Raw genomic sequence first — 15,918 nt, 5'->3', positions numbered from 1 at the left:
GTCATAGATCTGCCACTCTCATACTGTAGGCTCTCAAATAATGTCATTTTCTTCCTGTTACCAGGGCTAAAATGTAGATGAATGAAAATTAGATCCAGGCCAGATTGAGTTCTCTACCACACAGGAGACCATCAGCTCCTTGGAAGGAAAGTATAATCTCTATTTCTGCTGAGCAGACATCAAAGGGAAAGATACCTGAACACATATCTGGAAAAAAATTTCAATGCATAAAGACAAATTTTATTGAATTTTAAGTAGGTTTTAATCATTATGCATGGCCACAACTGTGTGAGTCACTTTGACACAATCTTTTTGCCATTTCCTTGTGTCACTTCTAATGAGAAAAAACTCTATTCATGGAATAGTGAACCTCATACTGCAGCCAAAGGCACAGGACTGGCCCCACAACATCCTGTTCACCTCCAGCAGTTTGACATGAGTCATACTTGATTAACTATTCCCCACCCTTTGTGTACTGTGGAGGCTGTGGTGTGAGGCTGAATTTTTTGGAGCAATTAAAATAAAATATACACCATGTGCCTCTACATTTGATTCACAATGCATTTCAGTCTTGGGTCACTGATTTGAAGTGGACAGCTTCTGGAAAAAGGCTTTACATACCCCAGACTTCACACTGGATTTTGAGTCTCCCTGTTGGTGCAGTATCAACATTTAGATCAACAAGATATTGCTGGAAACAATTTGGGCTTTAACAAGAATTTTAAGCACTGAAGAATATAAATAATTCTTTATCACAGTGGTGTAAAAGAACTATGAAAACAGCTTTCATACATTACTCACACTACTGTTTTCACCTAGTATTTATCATTTTTTTAAATTCCTGCCCAGTTACACACAGAGAAGCTCCATGACATATATCATAGTTTGAAATCTCAAGTCAGGTCTACGGGATGTTGGATAAGTAACTTCCTTTGACCACGAGTGAGACCAGTGTTTCCCAGGCATTTTAAAATCTGCTTCTCAGAGATACAGACTATCACAGTTGATTTAGATCATCAGTTCAAAACAACTGAAATTGGGAATGAAGTTTTGTACCATCAGAATAAACTGTTTATTCTCAGATTTGAAGCATGGTTATTTATATATATACTCCTGAGCAATTACACAGACAATTTGACAAATAGCTAAATTATTTTTTTTATAAAGAGTCATGTTTTCAAACATCTTAATTTCTTTAGAAGTTGGGGTTTTTTTCTCATTTAATCCAATTGCAACTGGAGATGCTTAGAGTTCATCTGGGACCTTTATAATTAGGGCTTTAACAGCCTGAAATTATTTTCCAATTACTACTCAACACACCACTCAGTGTAGCAATACTGCTCACATTTGTCACCAGAAATCACTGGCATTACTTTCCTCTTTGCTTTCTCATGGGTCACTAAAAAAAATTTAAAAAGGTAAGGTGGAAAAACAGATTAGGATTTCTGAAAAACTATGGATCCACTGTCACTGATTCTGGCATTCACCAGGAGCAAATTACAGAAACAAAATGCATACACAGTTTGTTCCACTTTGTTGTCACTGAACTAGACACTTTTGAAAGCTGAATCAACAACAGACACATTTAAAAATCTGCTGTATTTGTTGAAACAGGTACCTACTGTAATTGTCTTGCAATCTAGGGATGAAGCCAAAATGAAATTATTGAAAAAAACAAAGACAGATGTGCAAAGAACATTGTTAGCTATAGAAACAGGAAATTTATATTGAAATTTATAAGAGAAATAGCTCAGAGATCTGCTCAGAAGTATTTATGCATATGAGAAGAAAGACAAAGGGAAAACCTTGAGGGCTTTATATTTCATTGTAGATGTTAAAACGCTTAAAATACAGGAGCTCAGTTTGTCTTTAACATCAAAAAAACCTCCCTCAATTTCGAAAATGAGGAATCATTTTGACTTTCTTTCCTAATTTATAAAATTTTGATATGATAATTTTCTCATCCATCCATTCATTCAGACTATACCTGGGCAAAGTTCTTTGCTGGTATTAAAAAAAACCAGAAAAACACAATAACTTTTGTTTAAGAGATTGCAAGCTCATCTTCCATGATTAAGGATGGTTTGGAAATGCCCACTTTTTGGACAGTGAAGATATGCTCACATATTGTGCTATATAAATAAAAAATCATAGAATAGCAAGCATACAATGCTAATTATCAGAGGCATTTGCACATGTCGGAGAAAAAGAAGAGATACAATCACTAAAAAATATCTAACAGAAATGCAATCTAACCAAAGTCACTGTGGGCTCATCATCTATTGCTTCCGCTGCTTATGAGAACTAGAAGCAGACATGATTTAAAACAACAGAAGCGCACAAAAGCAAGAATAAATCACAGAAACACAACGTATTTACTGTGGACTACACCACAATACATAGTTAAAGAGCGAGCAAAGAGAAAAATCCGTCGTGACATCAAAAAGGCTTCTCCGGAAAATAATATTTTGCTTATTACATTCATACACATCAGTCACTATAATAAGCAAAACAGCTATGTGACTTTTATATTTTTTTCTAATTGCCAGAAAATTATTTTTTAACAAGTATATATATATATATATATTCACACACACACACACAAAAGCATTCATATCAATCCTACATAAAAATGTTTTTTCTAGATTATGTATTTTTCCATTGGTATATTCGACTGCTGGAAAATGTCAGTTATGGTGGGGGGCGGGGGGAAGAGAGGCACTATTCATGTCTACTGCTAAAATTAAAACTGTGCAAAAATAAATCAGGACTCATAGTGCCAGAAAGACTTGTTGGGTTGTGGAGACCTGGGTTCTAATTCCTGTTCCCAGAGCTAGTTCCATGTTGAGGATTTTTTAATGAAATAATGTTTCAGCATCAAAACAAGAAAGAGTTCCAGAAAATTAGGACCAAACACTGCTCTTTTAGTTGAAAGGAGCCAAACTAATTAAAAACCCTTTAGCAGGAGAGACTCCCTTCCTCTGCTCACTAAAATTTTCTCCTTGTTTGTTCCAGACTAAATTAATCTTTCTTGAACACAGGGGGCCTGTTCCAGATTTCAACTCCGCTTTACACTTCTGCTAGTCTGGCTTTTTGTTTCCTCAAGAGGAAGGTTTCTCTCCAAGACTTAACAGACATGAACCGAGGAGCCAGCAAAGCCCACCATGCTCTGCTTGTAATTCACCTTGCCAGTGCAACAGAGCAACTTTCCTGCCAAGTTCATTCCCTCTTGGTATCAGCACATCATTCTGAAGGCTACTATCACCATTACAGTCCTAAAACATCTTTACTGTCTCCAATAAATTCACTGAATACCCATGTGCTCACAACACCTACAGATCACTTTTCTTCCCTCCACAGGAATCCATTACCTGGACAATTCACCCAGGCTGGGCTTCCCTGCACAGCTGCCTCTGGAAGAAGATTTGTAGTGCCAAAAGAGCAGCAATGTGGGAAATAAATCTTGGACACAGTGCCAAAGAACAAACTCTTGGTAGCAGGGATGGATTCCAGCATTGTGCAACAATTGCAATCTGGGAGTGAACGTGAATGTGGCTCTCACCTTCCTCTCGGTAAGTCTGCGTCATCTTTCTTCCACCGCACTGTGGGAGTGGGATCCCCCTGCACCTGGCACCGGAAATCCACGGCCTCCTCCTCCAGCACCACTTGGTTAATCGGTCGCCTGAGAAACGTGGGCCGCTCTTGAAAGAGACATTAAAATTCCACAGTGAGTCACAGGGCTGAAATGAACACTTTTTGACTTTTCAGCATCTCGCTGCTTACCCACCCATCAAACAGAAAGGAGGCTGAGCTCCACAAATTCAGACAAGTGGAACTGATGATGTGCATAAAGAGCCAGCAAGAGGGCTGCCAGGCTGGAGAGGCAGGGGCTGTCCCATCCCATCCTCCAGCAAGAAGAGGATGGGAAGGAGGACCAGAGAGCGGCCTGTGCCAGGACTGACCAGCTACCTTGCAGAGAGCGGAGAGCCCTCTGAGGCCATGCCCTTCCCTGGAAAAGCTGTGGCTCTGCAGCCCTGCACAGAGCCTGAGCTGGGAGCTCCTGCTGCAGCAGTGTATGAGCTGGAGCAGGAGCTCCCAGCAGGAGCCAGCCAGCCTTTGGCAGAGATCAATATCTTGATACTTGTGAGGAAAATTTAAACTCCGTGTTACGCACCTCAGGCAATTGTGAACTGTCCTGCACGATCCTGAAGAGATTCCCTGATCCCCATCGCCAACTTCACCATGGAAAACCAAATTAAGGTCTGAATAATAACTTCTGTTTACCCTTGTTATGTTAGGCTGCACGGCTACAAATAGTATTAATCACCATAATGTTGCACAGGCCTGCTCTAAAATCCAGATGCAGAGCCACAATCTGATCTCAGTTATACTGCTACAAAGTCCAAGCACCGGTAATTTAATTTGAAAGGATGTCACTGGGGTTAGTTTCCAAGTTGCCTTTGGAAGGCACAAATTTTGTTCTGTCCTCTCAGCCACACCACACTTTTATTGCCATCAATTATTTATGCTAGTCAAACCATTATAAGGCTGAGTTTATATGAAACAGTATTTTCACTCAAGACAGGGATTTATCATAAGGACATGTAAAACTGGTTACACACTATGTTTCATGTTTCACTCTCAGCAAGTTAAGGGATATGATGTCACTTAAAAAAATTATTCAGAATTCACACAGATGCAAGCAATACCAGATTCTGACTCAGGTAATTTTTCTTGATAACTACAGTGCTATTTTTACAGGTTTGTTATGCACAATCATTGCAGGCAAATAATTTTTTTAAAAAGTTAGAAGAACATTATTAAGGTTGAAAAATCAAGCAGGCCACATTTACTGAGAGAATTAAGGCTGTCTGCATGTCTTTTGATCACTTCTTTTCTGTTTATGATGCCTTATGGGACTGGTTGCAATTATAGGATCATACACTATTTTTTCCCCAAACATCTCCAGATTGTTGGTATTCACTTAATGAGCAGGTGTTTAATATTTTGCTTTAGTGGTACTGTTTAGAGGGTGGCCTCCTGTCTTACTACTCAAAATGCACTTCAAAGACAGAATTATTAATTTCCTCATGACCTCTATTACACTTATCTTAATGCTTTCTAATCACCTCACTTATAGCTCCTCTCTAGGATACGATAGAGATCTCAGGAAGCAAGGTAAAAAGTATCTGCTAAATTTTGGTGTTCAGCCTCAGTCACAAAATTGACTTTTTTTTTTTTTTTTTGAGGGGGTGGGGAGGGGTTGGATGGAAATGAAGTTTTAATTTTGTGTGTTCAAAGCTCAGCTTCCTTTAATTCAACTGCTGACAAAAAATGTTCATCACTTTTACAAATCGGAATATCAGTGAGAAAATGAGGAACACAAAACCACCTGTTAGTAATTATGTAAATGAGTGACAGCATCACACAGGAATTCCTTATTAGTAGGGAAACCTATTGGCAGGGGAAAGCATATTTTGTCAGCAGAAGAATAGACATGCTCAAGAATCTATAGCACCTTTCCAGAGGATAGAGATAAAAGCATGGCTAACGGGCAAAGATTCTTCTCCCCAAGCCATGGCTTTTGTCCTATTCCTATTCCTGCCCAGGATCTTCAGATTCCAGCAATGTTTGGGCAAGTAAATTCATTTCTAGCCTCTCTGCTTGTATTGAAATCTTTATAATTTCCCAGTTTAAGTCAGTGTACAAGCCATATCCAGCTCTTTGTAATTTCCTATTTCAAGTCTGAATACGAGCCCTAGCCAGCTGCTGACTGTTTCCTTAGTCATTTTATCTTTCTTCTTTTTTTTTTTTTTTGTTAGCCCAGAGATATCACTTTTCACACCTGGAGCCCAACAAGTTCTCAAGTCCAATTCCACTTCCAACTATCCATGCCTCTCCCTTATTGTACCTCACAGCAAATGGTCTCTTCTCCACTGAGTGTTTGGTCTGCACTTGAACTGGAGCTCCTTTTACCCAGGTCACACAAATACAGACCATCCACAAACTTAAGAAAAATCAGCTGAAGTACCCAAGGACCCTCCCAGGAGAGTGACAGCAGCAGGAACACAGTGTAGATACAGGAAAATGCTGCCCAGATCTGCATCCATGGGTTCTCTGGTGTATGAATTGATGACTCTATTACATTTTCTTTTTCTTTTCAGCAGGTGCATGTTTGGCTAAATGTACTGAAAATCCTCTGGACAAGCCAAAAAAAAGAGTACATCTCTGGCATGGTGTAGCTATTTCCCAACATATTTTAGGTACCTGATATTCAGTATGAGGCACCTGCACTTCTCAGGACAAAAAGCTTTCTCCATTCCTCTCATTCCTGCCCATTTCACTCCAATTATCCCCTTTGCGTCCAAATGGCAAGAACATCAGCAGTCTTAGAGAAGAGTGAATTATTTTGTCAATTTAATTTTGTCAACTAAAATTGGTTTTCTAGTTAGGCATGGAAAATTTTGGATAAAGCCATTTTAATTTGATAAACTTATTACAACTGGCCAAAGCAAAAAAAAAAAAAAAACCACAAAAAAAAAAAACCACCAAAAAAACCACAACTCCATTTTTAATCCTAATGCTAAGCAATGTATTTGGCCTATCTGTAACTATGTGAATCTGGATGGGAGTATTTTAATGACACTTTCTGCAAATTTTCAACAGCATGGTTTTTACAACTTCTCTCCTAATAAGAGCTTAGACCAACTCCTGCTCTCAGCTCATACACAATACTCTTCATTGTGGCATTGGTTTTCCAAGACATGTTGCTTTAAATTTCTCTAAACTAAGAAATTCAGATCTATATCAGCTTTCTAATTGGTGATTTAGAGGCCCTGGTTCATTCCCATTGAATTTAAACAACTCTGTGTCTGTACACTGGCTGGGTCTGCATGCAAAAATAATTTTAGACCAGGTTTACAAAAGCTGCATGTAAACAGCTTAGAAATTAGAATGTGCATACTTATGAAATTGCTACTTGTGGCTGTAAATTCTCCTGTACAGGAGATGAGAAAATAAATTCCTGTCTCATTTTGAGGAGAACCCAGCTGAGGAGAAAGTAAATGGCCCTGAGGTCATTAGATAAATCACTGGATTCCACATCAAGGCGATTTAGGAGAATACACACATATTTGTTTCATATCAGCTTCTAAAACTGTGTATTTTCAAAAACATTTAGGAAGTTGCTAGAAATTAATAGCTATGTAAGGACAGAGCCCAGTTAGCAAGGACATGCAAATACCAACAACTGCTGTTTCCATTTTTGCATCATCTGCCTTTTGCACAGCGGGAATCAGGAAAGAACAAGTTATCTCCTATGTTGTTTCCTGTATTTGTATCACTCAGAAAGCCCCTTGAATATGTCCAATAGCTAATTATACAGCTATAAAGTGATCAGAGTGAATGCCATTGCCAATGCAATTAACATTCTTTATGTGAGATTAACTGGATTTGAGTCACCTGCATAACTTGCTTACAATGTTAATCTCTCAGGAGACAGAGCACTGCTTGCCCAAGCTTGCTAAATAAAGAAGGTTTCTTTGCACAGCCAGGTCAAATTTAGTTTCAGAGCTAGTCTTTGGGGAAAAAAAAATCATTTTTTTTCCTCTGAAATGGTTTGCCCATAAATAAAGCCTTGTGGTATAATTAAATATTGTTACTCTGTCAACAGCATCCAGAGCACAATATATTTGAGGAACAACAAGAAAGGGTGATAAATTAAAATCATAGGCATATATAAAAATTTTAATATAGCTATTTTATAAGCTTTCACTGAGTAAATAAAGTACCCACTTCCCAGACTTTCTCTGATGAATATTAAAAATCTTTGAGAACTATAAAATAGGTCATGGTTATATGTCATGTCAACCAGTCATGCTATTACTAGGGTGACCTTTATAACTTCAGAATAAACTTTGCTTGCAGTTATAAAAGGGGATTGTTAATGCAATCTGGACACACACCTACAATCTGTTGCAGAGCTTGAGGTATGTGCTGCAAGGAAACCCACAGATCTGAGCCAGAAACAGCAAAATTATTTACTTGCTCTGGGTGCTGACACAAGTTAACCTCAGAACTCAATTTTTCCCATATTTAACAATTGGTCTGAGTATCACAGTCTATTAGAGAGACTCAGATGACCTTCAGATGTATTATTGCCCTTTTCCTGTTCCTCAAAAAGTTAGACAGCCATATATGGGGCCTCAATCTAATTAAAATGATCCTAACTACCTTAATATATTTTCTCTGCTGAGGCAACTGCTAGAGTGAAGGATTTGATGGTCTTCATAATGTAGAGCCTCAATCTGATTTAGAATTGCTCTTGTTTTCTCTCTCTTTGCTAAATAGAAGGCAACATTTTCTTAAAATGTTTTTGTGCTCTAAAAAGAACATTAAAACACAAATTAAAAGGCTTTGGGGAGGGATTAGCAAATAGTTACATTTAAAAGCTTTTTGCACTTTAGCATTCTGATTCAAAAGGGAAAAAAAAGGAAACATTAGATGGTTGGAAGTAAGTTTCACTTCAGAATGCTGTCAATAGCATAGATATTTCATTAAATGCAACGTGATCTGGATGAAGTAAAGCTCTCTGCCAAAAAAAGAACAAGTGGAAGAAGACAGGATATTACAACCTCACTAAATGTACCTATGTTGGACAAATAAATGAAAAGAGAATTGCAAAAGAAGGTGGTTTTATATTTATAGGCATTATTCTACATTATTCCCTTTTTCATTTGAGAAATAGGCACTTGTGTAGACATCACAAATTCCTACACTCTAAGCAGCACCCAAGGCATGATGAGCTTGCACAGCAAAGGCAAGGAACACCAATAAGAGGCAAATGCAGTAAAATTAATGTTTTCAGTTGCTAGTGGTTTTCTTCTTTTATATAAATCTACAATCACCTCAATTACAGTTTTTACTGACTGTTACATACAGACTTTGGGGACCAAATCAGACACTTTTTTCAGAGCTGTGTTGTTATTCTACAACAACTTCTTGGTATTTGTGGATAACAAATAATCTAAAAATCTAAAAAAATGGCTTTTTGCAAACTGCCACAGGTAGACTGCAAGTGGAAAATACAGGGATTTGAAGAAAACCAGGAGGAGATTTGATCTGAAAGACAAAATACACACTGCTGATTTCTCTGTCTTGACCTATGAATGTATATCTGGTTTTGGAAGATTTTTCCATGTGCCTGGGAAAGCTTTCCAGGATACAATGGGTCAAGACGCTGCTAAGGTCTTCCACATAGGCAGAGGTCAAAAAAGTAAAACGGGGCACGGTGTCTTCATTAAAGGGATTTTGGGGATTTTTTTCTTCTAACACCATGTCATCATAGTCATTCTTTTCCTAAAACTAGGGTTTCTCTTTCAGCCTGACAATATCTACAGAACATCAAACACAAATACTTCCTCAAGCATCAGACAAGAATACCTCTTCATCCCACAGGACCTTATTAGCTGAAAAAAGGTTCAGATACCAAAGAAAAAAATCAAAGATTAATCCAAAACAATCTTTAATATGTCCAAATTGACACATCTTTTAAAGACATTTTTTACTCTTCTTACTTATGCTTTATATTCTTTTGAGGCTCTTCTAAATATATCTTTTTCCACTGCTTGATGCCAGCCTCTTGAAGTTGATAGACTAAGGCTTTCATTGATTTCACTGAGCTTTAGAATCAATATACAAGATATACCTTTGTACATTCTCTTCAAATATTGCCATTTTAAGTGCAAAGGGAAATAAAAGAACATGAAACAGTTAACTTGAACACTTACCTCAGAATGGTGAAGTAGCATGACAAAATGATAAAGGTTATCATAAAGAGTAATTCCTTCTTTATTTGATTTCTGGCTCCATATTATGTATTTACAAACAAAGCTTTCATACAAATTGGAATTAAACTGTTTCTGTTTTGCATCTTGCTTTAATTCTGTTCAGCCAAGGGCTATGAGCCCAAACACAAGCAATGCAACCTAATTTGTATCACTACACTTCGGAAATTGGCCTTTAGAATAGTGTGCACACCATAATCAAGTCCCACGCTGCCTCTTTTTGTGATTATTAGGACTGAGGTTATTAACTTCCTTTAAAGTGCAACTTAAGACTGTGACAGACCCTGTCTTTCTGCTTTGCTCCAAGATTACACCTTGGAGCCTCATAAAGGCAAAAACTAGCAGTAATGCTTGAAAAAGAAGACTAACAAAATGTAGTGCATCTTGGTCACTATTCAAAACACAGTTTTGGATAGCACTGCTTATATGATCTTTATAGTATTTTACTATGAAAACTTGCCAATTTTCTCCTAATAGAAGAATCATGACTTGGGAACAAAACCAATGCAATCTGCATTGACACTACCAGTTTACTGTTAAGAGTCCCTGAATGTTGAAAACAATGTATCCTATGCAGATAAACTTAGGGGAAAAAAGTGAAAGTTCTACATGTATTATTCATAACTATCTGTCAGTAACGGTTATTGAATGGGTACCTAGCCAAGTGGATATATTCTGCACATGGGAAAATTTTATTTTCTCCCCATACTGCTTCCCAAGGTTCTTATGACCCATTTTATTTCACTGTTTTTAAACTCAAGAAAAGTGTAATCTTTCAGGGTAGGCTTCCATGCTGTTCCTCTTGGGCCACCAGTTCCCACCACACTGACTCAGTTTTTCCAGAGGCAATGCCTCAAGCTAAATTTACTGTACAGGGAGCCAGAGATGTGTCACAAGTCACATGCAGAAGTTAACTTCAGGTATTACAGAAAAACTTGCAAAGCCAAAAGTAACAAATAGATGGTTTCTGGAAAGGTTTAAGAGCTAGTATGAAACAATTCCTTTTCCTACATAATATGTTTACTAAGGCTCCCTTCACACTGTGGTTTGGAGGGTTGTTATTTGGGAAAGGAATGAAGACATAACTGATCAGCTAATTAATATACATTCCTTTCCAGAATCAGCACCAGCTATAGGCTTGCCAGTCCCCTATTAAAATTCTCCAAGTAATTCAGTCAAGATCTCCTTATTTTTATTGTCCATTTTCAAATATCTTCAAAGCAGTTAAAGTTTGGCACATGAATTGCATATAAGTGTCTCTAGTATATTTTTGATCAAATTTGCAGTATTCCCAAGTTCCTCAGACCTGTGAGTCATATTAGGGGAAGGCTAACATACAATCCTGGTGGTTTTGCCTGGTGTTTAGTGAAGCCAATTTGAACAAGCAGAGCCAATCTGACGTTTCCCAGAGTTATTGGATTTATTTGATTTATTGTGAGTGCTTAGAATGACTGGACTGTCCAGTAGATACATTGCTTCCTGGAAACATCATGGATAACGCACTCCAGCCACGGTGCACATCCCTGCTCACGCATGGGCTGCTGCCTGGAGCCCAGGAATGGAATATAACTGCTGGACAAGTCTCCTCCTTTGGTATGGAGAGGACCAGGACTATTCTGGACATGATGTTACACGAGCCCAGTGCACCAGCACGGAGCTTCAGGGCCAGGAGGTGCCCAGGAAATGGGCACAGGGCAGCCAAACCACCTTGTGAGACAGCAGGCCATAACCTGAGCACCTCCTGCATGCCATCCTTGCACAGCAAAAAGGAAGGTGGGGAGGTGTCTGGGAATACCCAGAGAGAAGGAAAAATGTAGATAGGAAGATACTGCAGTAGGGAATTTTAAATACAATTTTCCTCAGGTAGTCTAACACAATTAAGAAGGATTAAAATATCTAATTTCATTTATTGCTGATTTTGTTTGGTATTCACCAAATAGTTTTAGATTGTATTTTTGCAAGTTGATTGCTATGATTATACCCTGTAAAAAAAATCAGAATATTGTAATTGGTTATGTATTATTTTACATATCAAGACGAACCTAATATGTTTCATAGCTCTGCAGGATATGAAATTACATGCACATTTCAGTTTTCATTCCTACAGTTCAATGCTTTTTAACAAATTATTTTCTTAAGGATTTCTTAAGGCTTTGTAGTTTAGGACTGCAATCTGCTTGCTATCCACAGGGAGTATTACCAGAGATTAGCAGTACTTAAACTGATGAAGGAGATATGTCATGTCTCTTTTGCATCTGTATAAAGCTACAACTCTAACAGATTGGCTGCAAAGGGCATAATAATTTGACAGGGATCCTTTCTCTGGGGTTGTTTCTGGCAAGGTATAATAGTTCTGCCTTTAAAAGCCACATGTTTCCATGAATCCACAACAAACCAGTTGGGGTGGAAACCTTTTCACTTCAGAAAAGCTGGAAAGCAGCATATTCTCATAAATTTGTGGATCTTGTCTAGCAAAAATCTTTCTCTGCCTTTTTTGAATCACATAATATATGTATTCTTTTAAAGTGGATAAACAAATGCTGAATTGCACATACATGCAAAAACTGGGATGGAAATGTGTGTGACTGGGTTTTCCAGTGCACCATCTTAGGCAGAAGGTGGAAAACCTCTGGAGCATCTGCTTCACAAAGGACCTCAGGATTTCTATTAAACATCTCTCTGGGATTGCAAAGGGTCTTGTTTGGAATTCCAGTACTGTATCAAAGAGGTGCAGCAGGATGGAACATTAACACTATTTCTCTCTCTTTTGTCAGCATAGACATGTTTTCCTTAGCAGCGAGGGTTTTTTCTTATTGATCTTCCTTTGTTTGCTCAGAACCTCTTGACTAATTCCTACAAACCCATCACTGTAGCATGACCTCAGCATGATTTTGTGGCTTTGCTTCTTATCCAGTTGCCAGCAGGATGGATCCAGCTCTAGGTTGGGTTATTACTCTGTTCTTGCTCTGGACCCTAACCACAGGGCAAGTGCTCCTAACAACCAACTTCTTGCCTTGCCCATCAGGTCTAAAAGCTCTTTCACACAGGAAACTTATTCATTTTTAATTCATTCATCAGCACCAAAAATCTAAATGCTGTCGTCGCACACAGGAGGAAAAGCTGTTTCAGGTCTTCTTAAAAATGAATGCTAAAAGTTACTGTTATATATTCAAAAATTTGATTTTGGAATTGTCTCTAATGATGTTTTACTGATCAAGCGTGGGGTTTTTTGTGCTTTCCTACAAAGTTTTGATTTCGCAACCCCTCAGGAAGATGGAATTATTTAAATAGGCAATCCTGGTCTAAATCTCTGGTAAGCAGGCATTGTCAACTGTATTAGAAGTAGCTTAATTACATTTGGCCACTTTGTGAGGGAGAGCACTGTCCTGCAATAACATCTCTGGTTATGCACATCACTGTGGACCTCCAATCAGTTTGAAACCATGTGCTTAGAAGGAAAATGTTGAGCCACCACAGCTCCATCATTATAAACTGCAGCTTTTAAAACCTGGTCTCCTTCTGAAGCTGTGAAGTGCATCTTGAGCAGTACTGCTGTGTTTTGCTAAGCTTGCTTTGTCTTGTGTTTTGAGGAGCCACCCAGGGTAGTTCAGCCTACACATTTGCAGGGAAAAAGCAATAAAAAGCAGGGGTGTCCTTACCAAAGACAGTCAGTTCTGCAGGGTCGCTGTCGCGCTCCCCCACCATGTTGGTCCCCACACACGTGTACATCCCTGCATCACTTTTTCTGGTGTTGGAGATCATCAGCTTCCCACCACGGATCTGTTTCAAATCAAGGAACATAACTTCAGGTTAAAAAAAATACAGGTAGCTTCAGGTAAACAAAATACATTAGAAAAAGTGCTACCTTCCTGGGCGACAAGTTCCACAACCAAGACATTCTAAACTTTTGTTTGTAAAGATATATGTATAGTTTTAAAATTATATACTTATATATTTAAATATCTTTAAGTTGTTCTATTTTTATCCTACTGACTAATTTCAATTTGCAACTAATTTCAACTGCATTTGATCTTGTTCCTTTGGCTTTCATTAGATTCTTTACATTTCAAAGATTACATTTTCTTGCTGTCTCTTGGCAGCACAGAGAGCTTTTATTTCTTGCATGGTAATATGTAAAGCACTCTTGACATCTCTCTGAAAAAACAAGGCAATCTGACTTAGTTTTATTCAGATGATTTTATTTTACTGGTGTCTGAGCAGTTCCCTTGATCACTAATAAAGACAGATTTTCTCTTTTTGTTGAGGCAAACAGACTGAATCTGGCCCAAACTGGGAATTCACCTGACAGTTAATATTTTCTTGGCTATAAAGGGTGCTTACAGAGAGAAAGAGCAGGATAGATGAAAGAAATAAAGTAAAAATTTGTGGCTTGTGAAGTCACAGTGTCAAAGGTTAGACAATGGGATTCTTCAAAATAAGCTGGGGATTTAACTAAAGAAACTTGAGAGTCAGGAAATGATAGCCAGCTCTCCGCCACTCCTTGCTCTTCTACTCTTGAGTAGACCCTAGCACAGAGAGCCTGGTTCACCAACAGCAACAGCTCAGATTCTTTGGCTTGGAATAATTCCTTAGGGATCCAGAGCCACTAAAAAGCTTCCTGATAGTACTTCCATGTTGAATAAGGTCAGCACTGAATCATTCCATATAACATAAAACTTTATTGAAGAAATATTAATGGTGAAAAGCTAAGCATTTAAAAATTAGGAATGAAACATGTTCTCAACCCCTTAATTTATCTGATTTGCTTGCATGGGCCATGATTTATCTCTAATCACTTGATAAGTTCAATATTTCTGCTGGATTCTTTTTCATACAGTACAAGAAATGAAAGGCCACAGAACTCAACCAGTGTTACTCATTTGCTCAACATTTATTCCTTTTCAGGAACCATAATTCTTTAGAGTATGACTTCAGCCTACATTTAGACACATCCAAATTACTGCGATAACTATAAAATCACTGGTATCATTCTAAGATGTTGGGTTTTCTCCCAGGGATTATTTGTCCAGGCACTGTCACAGACATCTTTTATGAAAAATCCTTTCCTTAGGATTTTTCCACCTGAGAAGCTGAGAGGCCTCAGGAACAAAATGTAAACAATGGTTATCTGCTGCTGTGGAATGCAACAGATGCATCTGGGATTGGTCTCATGTGGTTGTTTGTAATTTATGGCAAATCACAGCCCAGCTGGCTCAGAGTCTGAGACAGAAGCTTTTGTTTGTCATTCCTTCTTTTTCTATTCTTAGCTAGCCTTCTGATGAAATCCTTTCTTCTATTCTTTTAGTATAGTTTTAATGTAATATATATCATAAAATAATAAATCAAGCCTTCTGAAACATGGAGTCAGATCCTTGTCTCTTCCCTCATCCTACGACCCCTGTGAACACGGTCACAGTCCACCTCATAGACTTGACTGAATTTACTTAAAAACACCTCTCTGATGTTCTCTGTTTGGAGAACTGAGATGTAGAAAAGGTAAAACCAAACTGGTCAAAGACATCCACTAAGTCCTTCATCTAACTGAGCACCTCCTATGGCTCAATCTCCAGCTCTAACAGACCTCCATCACACTGGATTTACAAACCAACCCTCAAAGAAGTTCAAGCTGGAAAGCCAGACTAGGAGCAACAAACCTGCCCCCCTCATTTGGGAAAGCTCGGAGAGGCAAACTGCTGAGAACAATATGTAATTTCCATGGGCAAGGCTGTAAAGCTATCTAAGTTCTGCTGCACCCAGCTGTGAGCCCTGAGCCGTACTCACACTGATGCGCTCCTCCCTGTCGTCAATGCGGACTTTGTCCTTCTTCCAGTAGATGGTGGGCTCGGGGTGCCCCCGGGGCGGCTGGCACTCCAGGATTGCAGGCTCTCCCGCTGCCACCACCACATCCGTCGGGTTCTGCCGGAAATCATCCCGCAGCACTGCAGCAATAAAGGAAGGAAAGGGGAAAAAAATAATTAACAGAAGTGATGGCATTGTAACTGGAGGAAAAATAATGTAGAAACACATGCTATTAAACAAACAAGTCTCAACCATTATTAGTGGATGACTTTGC

General features: G+C 38.5%; 1 protein-coding gene across 5 annotated transcripts in view; it reads right to left on the bottom strand.

Annotated features, from left to right (window-relative positions):
* The window catches only part of ROBO2 (roundabout guidance receptor 2), a 1,045,391-nt gene that overhangs the window by 134,827 nt on the left and 894,646 nt on the right, over positions 1-15,918 (bottom strand). For all 5 annotated transcript variants that reach the window (XM_064726845.1, XM_064726828.1, XM_064726854.1 and 2 more), the window contains 3 exons: positions 15,627-15,784; positions 13,505-13,625; positions 3,563-3,701 (listed from right to left, as the gene is read on the bottom strand). In XM_064726845.1, coding sequence (XP_064582915.1) covers positions 3,563-3,701; positions 13,505-13,625; positions 15,627-15,784 — 418 coding nt within the window. The remainder of the gene's footprint in view (positions 1-3,562; positions 3,702-13,504; positions 13,626-15,626; positions 15,785-15,918) is intronic.

Source organism: Zonotrichia leucophrys, chromosome 1 (genome assembly GCF_028769735.1).
Source record: "Zonotrichia leucophrys gambelii isolate GWCS_2022_RI chromosome 1, RI_Zleu_2.0, whole genome shotgun sequence".
Taxonomy (NCBI): Eukaryota; Metazoa; Chordata; class Aves; order Passeriformes; family Passerellidae; genus Zonotrichia; species Zonotrichia leucophrys.
The sequence above is the reverse complement of the archived record's forward strand: the minus strand, read 5'-3'. Positions and strand labels throughout refer to the sequence as shown.